Consider the following 16568-nt stretch of genomic DNA (forward strand, 5'->3'; position numbering starts at 1 on the left):
CGCGGTCTCAGCGCCTGGGTCCAGCGCCCTTGCAGCGCGCCCGCGACGGACGCGCCTCGGGACCGCCCGCTCCCTTCCCCCGCCGGGACACCGCGGCGTCCGCGGCTGCAGCTCCCCTGCCCCCAGACCCCGCCTTCCCGTGCAAACAGAAGCGAGCCTCGGGCCCCATCCCGGTACGCTGGGCCCGCTCCCTCCCACTTCCAACGGGACATCCGCCGGCCGTAAAGCTCGGTGCCGACTGCTGCAAAGCGCCTGACGACAGAGCCCGGGGCCGAACTACGGCCCGCAACCGCCCCCACCCCCGCTGTAAACGTTTGGGTTTCAGGAGCCGAGCGGAGTCGCTGCCTTCTTGTTTGCCTTCCGCACGCGGCCTCAGTCAGTCGGAGGCGGCTCGGGGCCGCGGCAGGGTCGGAGGAAGGGCCCGCGCTTCGCCCCGCGCCCGGCGCCTCCCGGCCGCCATCATCCCGGCGTGCACCGCGGCGGCGGGCGAGCCGGCGGCCATGTTGCGATAGTTTGTTGTTTTCCTCCTGCGGAGAAGCGGGCCCGAGTGGCCCGCCGCCGCCGCCTCGCCCGCCTCCGCCCTTGCTGGCCCGCCGTCCGCCGCCCCCGTCCTCCGCCGCGCGTCCCCGGGCCCCGGCTGGCCCGGCGGCCCCCCCGGCTGGCTGGTGGGGCAAGTCCGACGGCCGGGCCCAGCGAGCACCATGGCGGCCGCCCTGGGAGCGGGCGGAGGAGCCGGCGCCGGAGGTACGTGAGGCCCGCGGGGACGGAGGGCTGCGGGCCGGGCGCCACCTGCCCCCGCGCCGCTCCCGCCGTCGTGCGCCCTCCGCCCTCAGTCGAGTCCGCGGGGCGCCGGGCCTCGGCGGGGACGGCCTCGGGGGTCGGGGCCAGGCGCGCTGCCGGGGGCGACCGGTTTCGGGCCCGCGCTCACGGGCGCCCTTTGTGAGCAGCGGGCGGCGTCCGGGGAGCGGGGCTCCCGAGGGGGCCCTCGGCGTGGCGGCCACGGCGTCCCGGGGCGGGCGCGAGAGGCTTAGGCGCGGCGTCGGTCCCTCTGCGTGGCTTCTCGTGCTTTGCAGGCTTAGGTGGCTTTGGTAGGGCACCTAAGTGACAGATTTCAGGGAAAGCCACTTTCCGTTGGAAGCACGTTTCGTGGATTTTTTTCCCCCTTAAATATGTAAAAATAGTTGAAGTGAGTTTTGGGATGGTTGGAAAACTTTGATAAAGGAGACGCGGGGGGATAAAGTAGGAAGGACGGGAGCATTTGGGAGCCGCTCTTCTTGAACGTTGGGAGGCGTTCTGGTGTGTCCTCCAGGGCACCCTTTGGTAACGCTGACTTAGGAGGACCTTGTAGGACCCCTGCTCAGGGGTTTTGGCCCGAATGCCGAGACGTTTGTATGGCCAAGTGGGAAAACCGCACTGAACGCGGAGGGCGCGTCTGGCAGCGTGATTTGGTGTTTGTCTCTTTTCTGTCAGATGGTTCTTTGCACGTTAGATCTAAGGCTTCCTGGTTATGTTTTGAAATATATGGTTCATTCTCCTCCCGTGGTTACTCTCTAGGGCCACAGTCACGTGTTTTGTGTCACTCTCGGGGTGGCCTGGGAACTCGCGGGTCGGCACTGTTTTCGTTCGTGATGCCGACGTGCTGTGCGTCTTTCGCTCTCTGGTCCGGTTTCCCAGAGGCTCTGACGACGACACCGCTCTGCTTGCATGGTCTTTGGAGTGTCTCACTTTGACTCTTTAAAACCTGGACGTCAGTGAATGTGCAGTCATGCGCCGCAGAACGACCTTCCGGGCAGCGACGGGCCGCGGGAAGCGCGCGCTGAGGTTCGCGCGACGCGTCTCGCAGGACTCTCGCCGTCGCTAAGCGCCGACGCAGCACTGTGGTGTCCTCAAAAAATTTGAGTCCCGAAAGTTTGAGAATTGCTGTTGTGGAGGATTAAGTGGGCTTTGTCCTCTGTTTTTTTTTCTTGCGTATGGTCACAGGCGGCTGGTTTCCCGTGGCTCTTAGACTAAACCACACTCCCTGTTACCAAAATTTGGGGGTGCTGCCAGACTTGACACCGCCACCCTGCCACCATGCTGTGTGAGCGTTGGCCTCCTCTCCAGGAGGACTGCCCTGCCCCGGCTCTGGCCTGTTTGGGCATGACTACTACTACTACTACTACTACTATTTTTTTTTTTGGTGAGGAAGATTAGCCCTGAGCTAACATCTCTGCTAGTCTCCCTGTGTTTTGTCTGTGGGATTCCACCACAGCATGGCCTGATGAGTGGTGTGTGTCTGCACCTGGGATCCAAACCCATGAACCCGGGGCAACTGAAGCGGAGCGTGGGAACTTAACCACTGCCACTGGGCTGGCCCCTGGAGCTTTACTTCCATCTAAAGTATTTCCATTTCCTGCTCACGTGCCTGCCTCCACTTTCTTTTGTGGCACCCTTGCTTTCCTCAGTACGTCTGTCCCAGTTTGTGATTGTGTTTAGTTATTTACTTCTTGTGTAAATCTCTCTTCCCCAGTAGTCTGTAAGCCCCATGAGAACAGGAATGCACCTGTTTTACCTGCCGTGGATTCCAAGTTCCTGACACGTAGTGTGTGCAACAAATATTTGGCAAATGAATGAATTGAAGAATGAAATGTTTTCTGTACAAATCCCTGTACCCCCTTTTCTCTGCAGCTGGAAGTTGCACATGAGCAGCTGGCACCCTGTATGGCATGAATAGGATTGCCTGTTTCTGTCATTTGTTTTTTTTTATTGAGTGGTTTATCTCTTTTTCATTATTTTAAATAATTCTTTGTATATTATGTTAGGATTATTGACCCTTTTTATGGTGCTTGCCCTATAACCTTGTTTTAAACTTTTTGCTGTATGGGAGTTTTAAAATTTTATCTTGTGAAATATATCACTGGTTTTTGTAAACTTCTTTCTTGATGGTGTCTTCATTGCCACGAGTCCCTCTCTGCTTCTAATATTTTATGCTTCTGAGCTTTTTTACATTTAGCTTTTATTCCACGTGGAATTTATTTTGAACACAGTGTGGATTTGGGACTTCTAACAGTTGTAATATGATTTATTGAATTCTCCATCTTTTCCATCTTTATCGTATATTAAATTTTCAGTCATAGTTTTTAAAGTAATTGCTTTCTAGTGTGTGTGTATGTGTTCTTTTTCAGAAATTTTTGGATTAGCCATGTGCATTTTTTAAAAAAATGAACTTCAGAATTATCAATCAGGTTCTGTAAAGAATTCAACTGGAATTTTTATTGGGATTGCCTTGAGTTTAACGTAATTTGGGAATGATTGGTATTTTTACAATGTGGGTTCTTTCATCCAGCAACGAAGATGTCTGTCTGTCAAATTGTTCTTTTTGTTTGTCAGTCATCTACCAAATGTTTATTGAGTACCTGCTGTGTGCTGGGCACTGCTCTAAGGTTGGGATGCGTAGTGAACACACCAGACACGCATCCCTGCCCTTAGGGAGCTTATGTTAGTAACATTTTCTTTATATAATTCTTTCACATTTCTTGTTAGTTTCATTCCCAGATATTTCTGTTTGTTGTCATTGTGGATAGTGTAGTTCTCTATCCTATTACATTCTCAAATTTGTTACTGATCTACTATAGAAATTTTTTTTTGTAATTTAATTATTTGCAACTGGCTTATTGGAATCTGGTTTTAATAGTTTGGTGCTTTGGATTTTCTAGTTAGACAGGCATATCTACGGTCTCTTTTATTCCAATATTTATATCTCATTTCTTTTTCTTGTCTTTCTTGTCCTGGAAGCATTCATTGTCAAGCCCTCCACTATAATGTTAAATAGTATGAGTGATGACAGGCATTTTTATCTTGTCTTCTTGTTCTGAGTTTGAGTTTTTTTAATGTTTGACCATTGAGTAGGGTGTTTGCTGTAGGTTTCTGATAGTTATTGTTTGTTTAGCTAAGAAAGTTTGTTTTTTGAATTGGGTTTTAAATTCTCTCAAATGCTTTTTCTACATCTACTGAGGTGATCTGTGAGGCTCCTTCTTTAATCTCTTCATGTAATCTATTGATAGATTTCCAGTGCTGAGCTAACCATGCATTCTTGGTTGCAAACCCTTGTTCTTGGGGGCCGACCCCGTGGCCGAGTGGTTAAGTTCGCGCGCTCCGCTTTGGTGGCCCAGGATTTCTCTGGTTCAGATCCTGGACACGGACAGGGCACTGCCTGTCAGGCCATGTTGAGGTGGGACTAGAACTAGAAGACCCACAACTAAGATATGCAGCTATGTACTGGGGGGATTTGGGGAGAAAAAGCAGGAAAAAAACCCAAAAAACTTTATTGTTCTGCATGTTTCATTCTTTTTAACATATTGTTGCATTTCAGCTTAGGATTTCTCTATGGTCATAAGAGAGAGCGGCTTATAGTTTTCTTTGTTTATATTTGTGTGTGCACATGTGCTATTCTGTTTTTTAGAAGATAGGCTGGCTTCCCAGAGTGAGTTGTGAGGTTTTCTGGGACAGTGTAAAAATCCCTTTGTTAAATGTTAGAAGAATCCTGTCTGTAAAGCCATTTGGGTCTGGTGCCTCTTTAAGTTATTTTTCAATTTCTTCTGTCGTTATTGGTGTATTTAGCTTTTTAAAAACCATGAGTAGTCACTTTTGAAAAAATTTTCTGGAAAAATTATTCTTTGTTTATATTTTTGAATTAATTAATGTAGAGTTAAATGCTATAGCTTCCTAAGAATGGGTGTGTTGAAGTAAATTTTTTGAAACCCATGCATGTCTGAACAAATTCTTTCTTTATTTTCATACTTGATTGATGATTTGGTTGTGTCTAGAATTCTAGATTTGAATTCATTTTCTGCAGATTTTTGGGGGTACTGTTGTGATGTTTTCTGACTTCCAGTTCTGCTCTTGAGAAGTCTGATGACATTCTTATTTCTTATCATTTGTATGTGACCTTTTTTCTCTCTCTGGAGAGTCTTAACATCTCCTCTCCAGTGTTCTAAAATTTTGTTAGCATAGGTCTTTTTGTATTTATTGTACTCTGCATTTGGCGTACACTTTAGGTTGGAAATATGTGTTCCTCAATTCTGGGAAATCTTATATTGTTTTTCTCCCTTTCATTTCTTCTGTTCTCACCTTCTGAAACTCTTAGTATTGGATTTTGATGCTTCATTTACATACAGAATAAGAATGAGACAGTTCGTTAATATTCTTTTGGAAGGATAGGTGCTTTTGTAGTTCATAAAGTGAAATAAAAGACTAGAACAGCTAAGACTGGAGAAGCGCGGAAATCAGGGCTGCTCTGGGGCCTTGGGCACACGCAGCTGCTGGCGAGGCGTCCCTCCAGCGAGGCTGCCACTCCCTCTTCAGTTATTTTTCTGATTGACGCCGGAATTTTGTTCCTGTTTGACTAAATGCTGTTCATCTTTAGCTGATTTAGCTATAGCTAAATGTGGGTCCACTGTTGATCTTTTGGTATTTCCCTCTCTTTTTTGAGAGAATATGGAACTCTGATACTTATGTATAGTTCCATTTTTAAAATGTTGGCAACTAAGTCGATTAAAAACAGATAACGTAATTCAAAGAGAGCATGTGTCTTTAGGCCACCAGATTGCAGCCTACACTTTAGAGTGATTCTGCCAGCGTAATTTAGTAGGTCCCATGAATGAGTAGTCTTCTTACTAAACATTGAGGAAGTTGTGGCTGTCCTTCAGTATTTTATGTAGGAAGTCACAGGGTGTTTACTACAGCTCCTTCCTCAGTGAATTCAAGGCACTGTACTGGATGTTTGCTAGACCTGAGTTTAAATCTAGTTTTGCCGTTTACTGACGTTGGTTAATCTTAATTTTCACATTTGTAAAAGGAGGATTTGGGGATGGATTACCTGAGGAAATGAATGTAAAAATGCTGGCTTGTTGAAGTGAAATGGGGCCTCAGTTCAGCTCTTCAGTAGTGTTAGGATTTGGGTTTTAGCAGTCCCGTTTCAGTCAGGAGAACAGAAGCCATGCTATGCTTTCCAAGTATGAAGGGTTTTAATACAGGAACCAGAGGCTTATACAACCCTTGAAAAGGCTGGAGGTCCAACGGTCAGGAAGACATTCTCTGTGAATCTCAGCTTGGTTGTCAGGGGCTTGCCGGGAAGCCCTTGCGACTCTGAAGGCTGTTGGGGAAGCTCCCGTGGGCTGTCCCAGTCTGCAGCGCTGAAGTGTTTCCTTTTGATGGTATTGAGTCTCAAGAAACCACCGCTGTCACAGCTCTTATAAGCCAGATGCAACACGTGGTTTTCAAGAGCTCCCTGTGACCTGAGAACTTCACATCTGCTTTCTGTGTGTGTGTGTGTGTGTGTGTGTGTGTGTGTGTGTGTGTGTGCGCGCGTGCGCGCATGCGTGCATGCATGTGTGTGCACATCCATGTGTCTGTGTTTGTGTCTGTGTCCGTGTGTCCTGCCTCTGCCTCCTGAGAATAATTGTGATGGTAATTGTGACTCAAACCTGTGAGAACCCTGTCTTGCAGACTCTAACTTAGAGTCGCACAGGGAAGGAGGCTCTGGGAAGTGCGTGTCCCGTATTCTCCTCTGCACCATTGCTCAGAGTGGTGGTGACCACAGTCAGCACGACTGTTACTTATGTCTGTGGAAGGAAAAAGATTGGTGGAAGGACTTTCTCCCTTTTTTTGACATTTTTCCCGTTAAACTTCACAAATTTAGCAGCTGATCTGCAGCAATTTAAAAGGTTTCACTTTTTAAAAAGAGGCTCTAGATTCTTGGGAAAAGAAATGGGGTGTCATGTTCTCTAGAGTCTAAGTCGTGATGGCAACATCCAGTTGGTGGAGCCCAGACCGCTTTTCTTCTTCTGGCTGCCCTGGATGGTAGAGAACTCAAGGGTCTAGCTTTTATAGCTTCCATCTCGGGAGGCAGAGCCTTGTCTTCATCAGGACTCATACCATGATTTCCAAACACAGGAAGAGGAAATTCATTTGCACGATAGCCCAACAAATGGCCAATGTGCACTACACTTCATAAGCAAAATACAGAGTTCATTTAGGAAGAACATGTCCAGGGACCCCTGTAATATAAGAGATTTTTAAAACAGTGACTACAAATTATTTCTCAAGCAACATGATCTAAGGCTGTTTCTGAAAGTTTTGCTTGGTTACTCAGAATTTGGTAGTTATATTGTAGGGCTAATAGGCTCACTTTTAAAGTTCTTCAACGTTGTCCTGATTGCTTTTGTTTAGTTACTGTTTAAATAAGGGGTCTGGATTGCCTCATCTGTAAAATATGGAATTTTTTGACTCTTAGTGATTCAGAATGCGAGCATATTATACATGAGAACGGTGTTGAGATGAAAGAAGGTTGAAAACTTTTGGATTAGAGCAAAGATTGGTATACTTTTTCTGTAAAAGGTCAGATGTAAATATTTTAGGCTTTGCAGATCCCATGGATTGTGTTGAAACTACTCAGCTCTGCCCTTGTAGTTTGAAAGCAGCTATAGACAATATGTAATTGAATTGTCATACAGTGTTCCAATAAAAGCTTATTATGTAGACAGTAGTCAAATTTGGATAAAACAGGTTGCAGACCTACTTGGCCTGTGGACTATAGTTTGCTGACCCTTAGACTAGACTTGAGCCCTGTTCCAAGGTAGTATTCTATAAAGTTTCTAGTCAAAGTTCCAGATTCCTGGAAACAGTGAGGAAATAGTGAGAATGCTAAGTAAAAGTTGTGTTAGTTATAGGTATCTTATTGCTGTGTAATTGAAAATTGTAAAAATTCCAGTAGATATCTTTAGTCTTGCTGTTAAGGGAAATTGACTCCCTTATTAGAGTAGAATGTTTAGTTCAAGGGTTAGTCTTAGGAGGAGAGTTTCCAGACAAAGGCATTGACCACTCTTGCCCTGCTGAGTTAATCTTTCCCTTGGTCTTCAGGGATGTGCTGTTCTTCCTTAAAAACTGGACTCAGGACACATTTTGTTTTCTTGGTTCTGCTCAGTATGACAGATATAAACTGGAACTTTAAAAAAAGGATTTGTCTATGTTCTAAAGGAGAACAGAAAGGAAATGACTGCAGAAAATGTAAGAAGAATAAAAGCAGGTGTACAGGGTTCTTTGTAGTTTGTTTCTTAGGATTTTGAGTCAGGGTTCTCTCCACATCCATTTTTACATAGCATATTCCAGGGAGAAAGAATGTATGTTCTTACTGTCTGCCTCACTAGGTGTGGTCTTTCCCTTGCTTAATGTGCCTTCGTTTAAACACAGGGTTACCCATGTTTACAACCATTCTTATTTCCTTTTGGGAATTCTGGTTGTTTTTCACTTCCATCTGCTGCTGTACCTATATCTCACTGACTTGTGTCATTTCTTTTCTCTGTCATAAATGGTCCCCTTCACGCATCTCTTCCATCTCCATGCAATCATGGCCAAAGCTTCTTGAGAGAGTAGTCACCACCTGTATAAAGCAACAATATCTTGCTCCTGCTCACTTTGTATTTTCCTTTTTGCAGGGAGAAATAATTTAATAATATAAACTCTCCAGAATAATGTGACAAACCTGTGAACCTTACAGCTGCAATTAGCCTTTAATGCTTTGTCACGTTTGCGTCAGGTTGTTTTCTTGTAACGAAGGAAAATATTACAGATGAGGTCCCTGTTATACTTTGCCTAAGTCTACTAACTCTTTCTTCTCCAGAGTTGCATACTGTCAGGAATTTGACATTAGTATTTCCATGAAGCTTTCTGTTACACATCAATGTAGCACGATATTAAATTAATCAATATATCTACATGTATGTATTCATAACCAGTATATACTACTTATTTTATGCCACAAAGGTTACCTTGTGCATATGTCATTTTGTATTTTTAACAGTAAGTCTTTGGTTTAGATTTGTCAAAGTGAGGCCACTCATTTTGAGCAAGCGAGGAATAAAAGATAAATGCGTGTTTATTTTTGCTAGATATTGCCAAATACATTTTTGTGTAGGGTTTGTACCACCACTAGTATATGAGAGCACTTATTCCCCCACACTCTCAACAGAGTATGTTGTCAAATGTTTGAGTCTTTGTCAGAAGTGAAAAATAGTTCATGTTTTTAAAAAGATTTATTGGAAAAATGTCAACTTAAAAATAATTGCGTAGTTCCTATATGTCCATCATCCAGCTACAGCAATATTAAATCATGGCTAATCAATTGTATTTCATTTGTACTCAACTTTCTTATTCCTTCCCCTTATTTTTTTGAAGAAAGTAAGAATATCATAGACACATCATTTTCTCTGTAAATATTTCTTTGTGATCTCTAAAAGATAGACTTAAAAAACCATTATACTCTTAGCATACCTGAAAAAAGAACCATTTCGTAATGTCACATGCAGTCAGTGCTCAAGATTTCGTTAGATTTATGTCATAAAAGTTTAAAAATACACTATATTTGAATTAGAATCCAAATAAAGGCTGCACATTGTGATTAATTGATGTTTTTTAAGTTTCTTTAATTTCCTTCTGTTTCTCTTTTTCTTTGTGGTTTATTTGTTGAATTGTTACGGAATTTCCTACAGTCTAGATTTTACTGATTGTATTTCATTGGAGTTTTTTTAAAAATTATTTTTTGTTATGGTTAAATACATATAACAAAACTTACCATCATAACCATTTTTTAAAAATTATTTTATTGAAGTCATATTGGTTTATAGTAGTAATTTCAGGTGTACATTACTATATATCAGTTTCTGTGTAGACTGCATCTTGCTAACCCCCAATAGTCTAGTTTTGTTTGTTGTTTTTTCATGTTTCAAAGGTGTATTTTTTAAAAATTATTTTATTGAGGTCATTTTGGTTTATAACGTGTAATTTCAGGTGTATGTTGTTATGTATCAGTTTGTGTATAGACTGCATCTTGCTCACCCCCGATAGTCTAGTTTTTGTCTATAACCATACATATGTGCCCCTTTACCCGTTTTGCCCTTCCCCCCACCCCCTTCTCCTCTGGTGACCACTAATCTGTTCTCCTTTGTCTTCCACATATGAGTGCAATCATATGGTGTTTGTCTTTCTCTCTCTGGCTTATTTCGCTTAACCTAATATCCTCAAGGTCCATCCATGTGTTGCGAATGGGACAATTTTGTCTTTTTTTTTTGACTGAGTAGTATTTCATTGTATGTATATACCACATGTTCTTTATCCATTCATCAGTTGATGGGCACTTGGGTTGCTTCCACGTCTGGGCTATTGTCAATAATGCTGCAATGAGCATAGTGGTGCATAAATGTTTTTGTATTGTTGATTTCAGGTTCTTTGGATAAATACCCAGTAGTGGGATAGCTGGATCATATGGTATTTCTATTTTTAATTTTTTGAGAAATCTCCATACTGTTTCTCATAGTGGCTGCACCAGTTTGCATTCCCCCCAGCAGTGTATGAAGGTTCCCTTTTCTCCACGTTCTCTCCAACATTTGTTATTTTTTGTCTTGTTAATTATAGCCATTTTGACAGGTATAAGATGATATCTCATTGTAGTTTTGATTTGCATTTCCCTAATAATTGGTGATGTTGAACATCCTTTCATGTGCCTGTTGGCGATCTGTGTATCTTGTTTGGAAAAATGTCTGTTCATGCTCTGCGTATTTTTTGATCAGATTGTTCATTTTTTTGTTGTTGAGTTGTATGAGTTCTGTATATATTTTGGAAAGTAACCCCTTGTCAGGTATGTGATTTGCAGATATTTTCTCCCAGTTGGTAGATTGGCTTTTCGTTTTGTTCATAGTTTCTTTTGCCTTGCAGAAGCTTTTTAGTCTGTAGTCCCATTTGTTTATTTTTTCGTTTCCCTTGCTTGAATAGACGTGGTATTTGAAAAGATACTGCTAAGACCAGTGTCACAGGGTGTACTGCCTATATTTTCTTTTGGATTTTTATGGTTTCAGGTCTTATATTCAAGTGTTTAATCCATTTTGAGTTAATTTTTGTGTATGGTGTGAGATAATGGTCTACTTTCATTCTTTTGCACATGGCTGTCCAGTTTTCCCAATACCATTTATTGAAGAGACTTTCCTTTCTCCATTGTACATTCTTGACTCCTTTGTCAAAGATTAGCTTTCCATAGATGTCTGGCTTTATTTCTGGGTTTTCACTTCTGTTCCATTGATCTGTGTGCCTGTTCTTGTACCAGTACCATGCTGCTTTGAGTAGTATAGCTGTGTAGTATATTTTGAAGTCAGGGATTGTGATGCCTCCAGCTTTGTTCTTTTCTCCAGGATTTCTTTGGCTATTCAGGGTCTTTTGTTGTTCCGTATAAATTTTAGGACTCTTTGTTCTACTTTCAAGAAGAATGTCACTTGGATTTATTGGGATTGTATTGAATCTGTAGATTGCTTTAGGTAATATGGTCATTTTAGCTGTGTTTGTTCTTCCCGTCTATGAGTGTGGACTCCATTTCTTTATATCTTCTTCGATTTCTTTCAGTAATGTCTTATAGTTTTCAGTATATAGGTCTTTCACCTCTTTGGTTAAGTTTATTCTTAGATATTTTATTCTTTCTGTTGCGATTGTAAATGGGATTATATTCTTGACTTTTCTTTCTGCTAGTTTGTTATTAGTGTATAGAAATGCCACTGATTTTTAAATTTGATTGTGTACCATACAACTTGGTTGTAGTTGTTGATTATTTCTAATAGTTTTCTGGTGGATTCTTTAGGGTTTTCTATGTATAGAATCATGTCGTCTGCAGAGAGTGAGAATTTTACTTCTTCCTTTCCAATTTGGATTCCTTTTATTTCTTTTTCTTGCCTAATTGCTCAGGCAAAACCTCCAGTAGTATGTTGAATAAGAGTGGTGAGGGTCAGTATGCTTGTCTTGTTCCTGTTCTCAGAGGAGTGGCTTTCAGTTTTTCTCTGTTAGGTATGATGTAAGCTGTGGGTTTGTCATATATGGCCTTTATTGTGTTGAGATGCTTGCTTTCTATGCCCATTTTATTGAGAGTTTTTATCATAAGTGGATGTTGGATTTTGTCAAATGCCTTCTCTGCATCTATTGAGATGATTGTGTGATTTGCACTCCTCATTTTGTTGATGTGGTGTGTCACATTGATTAATTTGCGGATGTTGAACCATCCCTGCATCCCTGGTTTAAATCCCACTTGATCATGGTGTATGATCCTTTTAACGTATTGATGTATTTGATATGCTTATATTTTGTTGAGGATTTTTGCACCTGTGTTCATCAGCGATATTGGCTTTTAATTTTCCTTTATTGTGTTTTTGTCTGGTTTTGGTATGAGGGTAGTTTTGGCCTTGTAGTATGAGTTAGGAAGCATTCTGTTTTCTTCAGTTTTTTATAATAGTTTGAGATGGATGGGTGTTAAATATTCTTTGAATGTTTGGTGGGATTCTCCAGAGAAGCCGTCTGGTCATGGACTTTTGTTTTTTAGGGAAGTTTTTGATTACTGTTTCAATCCCTTATGATTGGTCTATTCAGATTCTCTATTTCTTATTCGTTTAGTTTTGGGAGGTTATATGATTCTAAGAATTTATTCATTTCTTCTGGATTATACAATTTGTTGGCATGTAACTTTTCGTTGTATTCTCTTAGAGTCCTTTGTATTTCTGTGGCATCTGTTGTAATTTCTCCTCGTTCACTTTTAATTTTATTTATTTGAGACTTCTCTCTCTTTTTTTCTAGTGGGTCTGGCTAAGGTTTGTCAGTTTTGTTTTATCTTCTTAAAGAACCAGCTCTTAGTTTCATTCATTGGTCCTTTCTATTGTTTATTTAGTCTCTGTTTCATTTATTACTGCTGTAGTTTTTATTATTTTCCTCCTTCTGCTGACTTTGGGCTTTTTCTTCTTTTTCTGCTTCTCTTAAGTGTGGTTTAAGATTACTTATTGGAGATGTTTCTTGTTTGGTGAGATGGGCCTGTCTAGCTATAAATTTCCCCCTTAGTACTGCTTTTGCTTCATCCCATGAGAGTTGGTATGTTGTGTTTTCGTTTTCGTTTGTCTACAGGTATTTTTTGACTTCTCCTTTGATTTGTTCATTGATCCAATGGTTGTTCAATATCATGTTGTTTAGTCTCCATATATTTGTGACTTTCCCAGCTTTTTTTCTTGTGGTTGATTTCTAGTGTCGTAGCGTTGTGGTCTGAAAAGATGCTTGATATGATTTCAGTCTTCTTAAATTTATTGAGGCTTGCCTTGTTTCCCAGCATATTAATGTTTGAGAATGTTCCATGTGCACTTAAGGAGAATATGTATTCTGCTGTTTTTGGATGGAATGTTCTATATATATCTATTATAAAGTCCATCTGGTCTAGCGTTTGATTTAAGGCCACTCTTTCCTTGTTGACTTTCTGTCTGGATGATCTATCCATTGATGTAAGTGCGATGTTGAGGTCCCCTAGTATTATTGTGTTGCTGTCAGTTTCTCCCTTTAGATCAGTTAATAGGTGCTTTATATACTTTGGTCCTCTTGTGTTGGGTGCCTCTCTATTCATAAGTGTTATGTTCTCTTGGTGGAATGTCCTTTTTATTCTTATATACTGCTTCTCTGTCTCTCATTATCTTTTTTATCTTGAAGTCTGCTTTGTCTGATGTGAGTGTGACAACACCTGCTTTCTTTTGCCTGCTATTTGCTTGGAGTATCATTTTCCATCCCTTCACTCTGAGTCTGTGTTTGTCTTTAGAGCTGAGCTGTATTTCCTAGAGGCATCATATTGTTGGGTCTTGTTTTTTTCTTTGTTAGGAAGCTTGGCCCTGAGCTAACATCTGTTGTCAACCTTTCCAACCTTCCTCTTTTTTTTTGCTTGAGGAAGATTGTCACTGAGCTAACATCTGTGCCAGTCTTCCTCTATTTTATGTGGTGTGTCACCACAGCGTGGCATGATGAGGGGTGCTAGCTCTGCGTCAGGGATCTGACCCTGCAAACTCTGGGCCCCCTAAACAGAGCACATAGAACTTGAACCACTCAGCCACGGGGCTGGCCCTGGCAGAAGTTTTCTTGAAAATGAAGTGAGCCTATCTCTTCAAGGAAAACAACTGACAGTATGTATTGCCAATGATGAAATCCAAGCTTTCAAGGAAAAATTAGAATTTTGGAAAAGTTGTGTTTGTTCTGGCGAGCTTAAAAACATCCCAATACTTGAAGACTTTTCTGATGAGATTGGTAGTGCTATTAACAAATATGACCTTGATATTGAGTAATGAAATGTGTCAGCATTTGGAAGTATATTAACTCAGTGAGCCAGTATTTTCAAAATGACCGATGCATAATATTACCAAATCATGTGTGATAAAGATCCATTAACAGTGCATGACATAACAGTGTATTTCAGCGTAAAGAGAGTATGAAATGTTCATTGCTAATTCTGCATTGCAACTAACCTTTGAGAAACTGACTTTTTGAGTATTGGTGTAGTATCGAAGAAGAACATCTAAAATTGTCTGAAAAGGCTATTAAAGTACTCCTCACTTTTACAACTACATGTATATTTGGAGTAGGATTTCTTTTATGCACTTCAGTCAGAACAGTAGTCATATCCTTCTCGACAACATTTCAGTCAATGACAGACCGTATATACTACCGTGCTTCCGTAAGATTAGTACCATGTAGCCTGGGTGTGTAGTAGGCTATACCATCTAGGTTTGTGTAAGTGCACTCTATGATGTTTGCACAAGATGACATTGCCTAATGACGCATTTCTCAGGATGTATCTCCATCATTAAATGACACATGACTGTGTTGCAAGAAAGTGAATGTAGAAGCAGATGTAAAAATCCAGCTGTCTTCTACAAAGTCAGACGTTAAAGAATTTTGCAAAACTGGAAAATATCTTTCTCTTTTTTTAAAATGCAATATTCATTAAAAATATGCCACATTAATGTGTAATGGGTATATAGTTTCTTTTGCATGATTTAATGATAAAATATTTTTAAAATGCCTTGGTTTTAATTTCTAATACAGTAAATATTGAAAGATATAACCCATGTACATTTCTAATGCGTTTCCCATTTTCTTTAAAATTATAATTAGCTGGGTTTGCACCTGCCATAGCCCTCCTCCTCATTTTCCATCTCTTTACCCTTCTCTATTTTTTCCCAATAAAGACCTTAAGTTAGATTCTGTCCCTCTGTCTGTTTATTGGGCTTATCGTTTGTCTCTTCCTTAGACTGTAACCTACACAAGGGCAGAGATTTTTGTTATCTTGTCAATCCTGTATGCCAGGTGTTTAAAACAATTCCTGGCATACATTAGGTGTTCAAGAAATAATTGTTGCATGAATGAAGGTTTCATGACCTCAGTTTTATTTGTACTTTGTGCTTAACTTGCATTTCCTTATTTTGGAATGATTTCATAGCCAGTTTCCTTGGACATTTTATGAGGATCTCTCCTTTGGAGAAGTGTTCAGTTGTTTTTGCGTGCTCCTGCCTTCTGATTTTGACTTTTGTGGATTTAACTCACTCCAGGAAGGACTTACTGAGCAAGATGGCAGTTAAATTTTCTTCTGGAGTGTCTGCTCTGATGGATAGTGGTGGACTGGTGCAGGGATTCCCAACCCTAGCTGTCTATCAGAATTACTAGGAAGCTTTAAAAAAACAAAAATTAGAGCCCACTGAATCTGATTCAGAGTGGGGCCAAAGATTGCATAATTTTTAAGAAGGTCTCTAGGTGATTGTTATTAGCTAGCCTGGCATAAGGATTTTCTGGCCTTAGCAGAATTGGGTGCTATAATTAATTAGTATTATCTGCCAGTATTAATTCCTTCACTGTGTACTCTTGTGGAAAAAGCCATGAATGAAAGTTTTTGCTTATAAAATCTTGGGACTTTCTTCATATTTTCATAGATAGAGAAGGCTGCCTGTTTTCATGAAGTATATAATCTGATGGGGGAAGGAAAACTAACACAGAAATCCTTTAGAAAATAAGTGTAAAGTAGGTGGCATTGACTAAAAGTGGAGCAGAAGGTAGAAGAGAAGGCATTGAAGATAGGTGTTTTGGCTCTGGTTCTTTTTCTCAAAAATCTTAACTTGGCTGCTTGTAAGAACAGTCCACAGGCATATTTTATTTGATCTGCAGATTTTTTTTTTTAAAAAACTTGTTAGTTGCTTGTATTTAACAATTAGGAAAAAATACATATCATATTTCTGTCTTGCCTTGAAACTTAGACTCTGCCCTCCTTGGGCCTGCATTCTTTGTAATGTGTGGCAACGCTCCTGTCTGTAAACAAGGTAAAGTCCTGCTAATTTGACATAATTCCCACCCAGCCTGCTTTGCTCGTTTGTATTCCCTGCCTAGTTCCTGCAGGCGTTTGAGTTTGTCTTCCCTGACCAAAGTTTCTTAATATGTTATCTTTTTAAAAAAGAGCTTTATGTATAATTGACATGCAAGAAGTTGTATGTCTTTGAAACATGCAATTTGATAAGTTTGGGTACGTGTATACACCTGTGAAATCACAACCACAGTCAATGTAGTGAATGTGTCGTCATCTTCGAAAGTGTCCTCATGTCCTTTGTAATTCCTGCCTCCTGCTCCTGCCTGCCCTGCTACCTGTGAGCACATGCTGATTCTATGACAACCAAGTGTCTACAGTTTTACGAAAGAAATCTGAGACTATG

The 16568-nt window shown here is 41.0% G+C and overlaps 1 protein-coding gene across 6 annotated transcripts in view; it reads left to right on the forward strand.

Moving 5' to 3' along the window:
* The first annotated feature begins 421 nt into the window (after positions 1-421).
* RBM33 (RNA binding motif protein 33) overlaps positions 422-16568 on the forward strand; it is a 133498-nt gene continuing 117351 nt past the window's right edge. For all 6 annotated transcript variants that reach the window (XR_006889910.1, XM_046670613.1, XM_046670614.1 and 3 more), the window contains exon 1: positions 422-744. Coding sequence is in view for 5 of the 6 variants with exons in the window: in XM_046670613.1 (XP_046526569.1) it covers positions 702-744 (43 nt within the window). In the remaining variant the exon portion in view is untranslated. The remainder of the gene's footprint in view (positions 745-16568) is intronic.

Source organism: Equus quagga, chromosome 8, assembly GCF_021613505.1.
Source record: "Equus quagga isolate Etosha38 chromosome 8, UCLA_HA_Equagga_1.0, whole genome shotgun sequence".
In the NCBI taxonomy this organism is placed as follows: domain Eukaryota; kingdom Metazoa; phylum Chordata; class Mammalia; order Perissodactyla; family Equidae; genus Equus; species Equus quagga.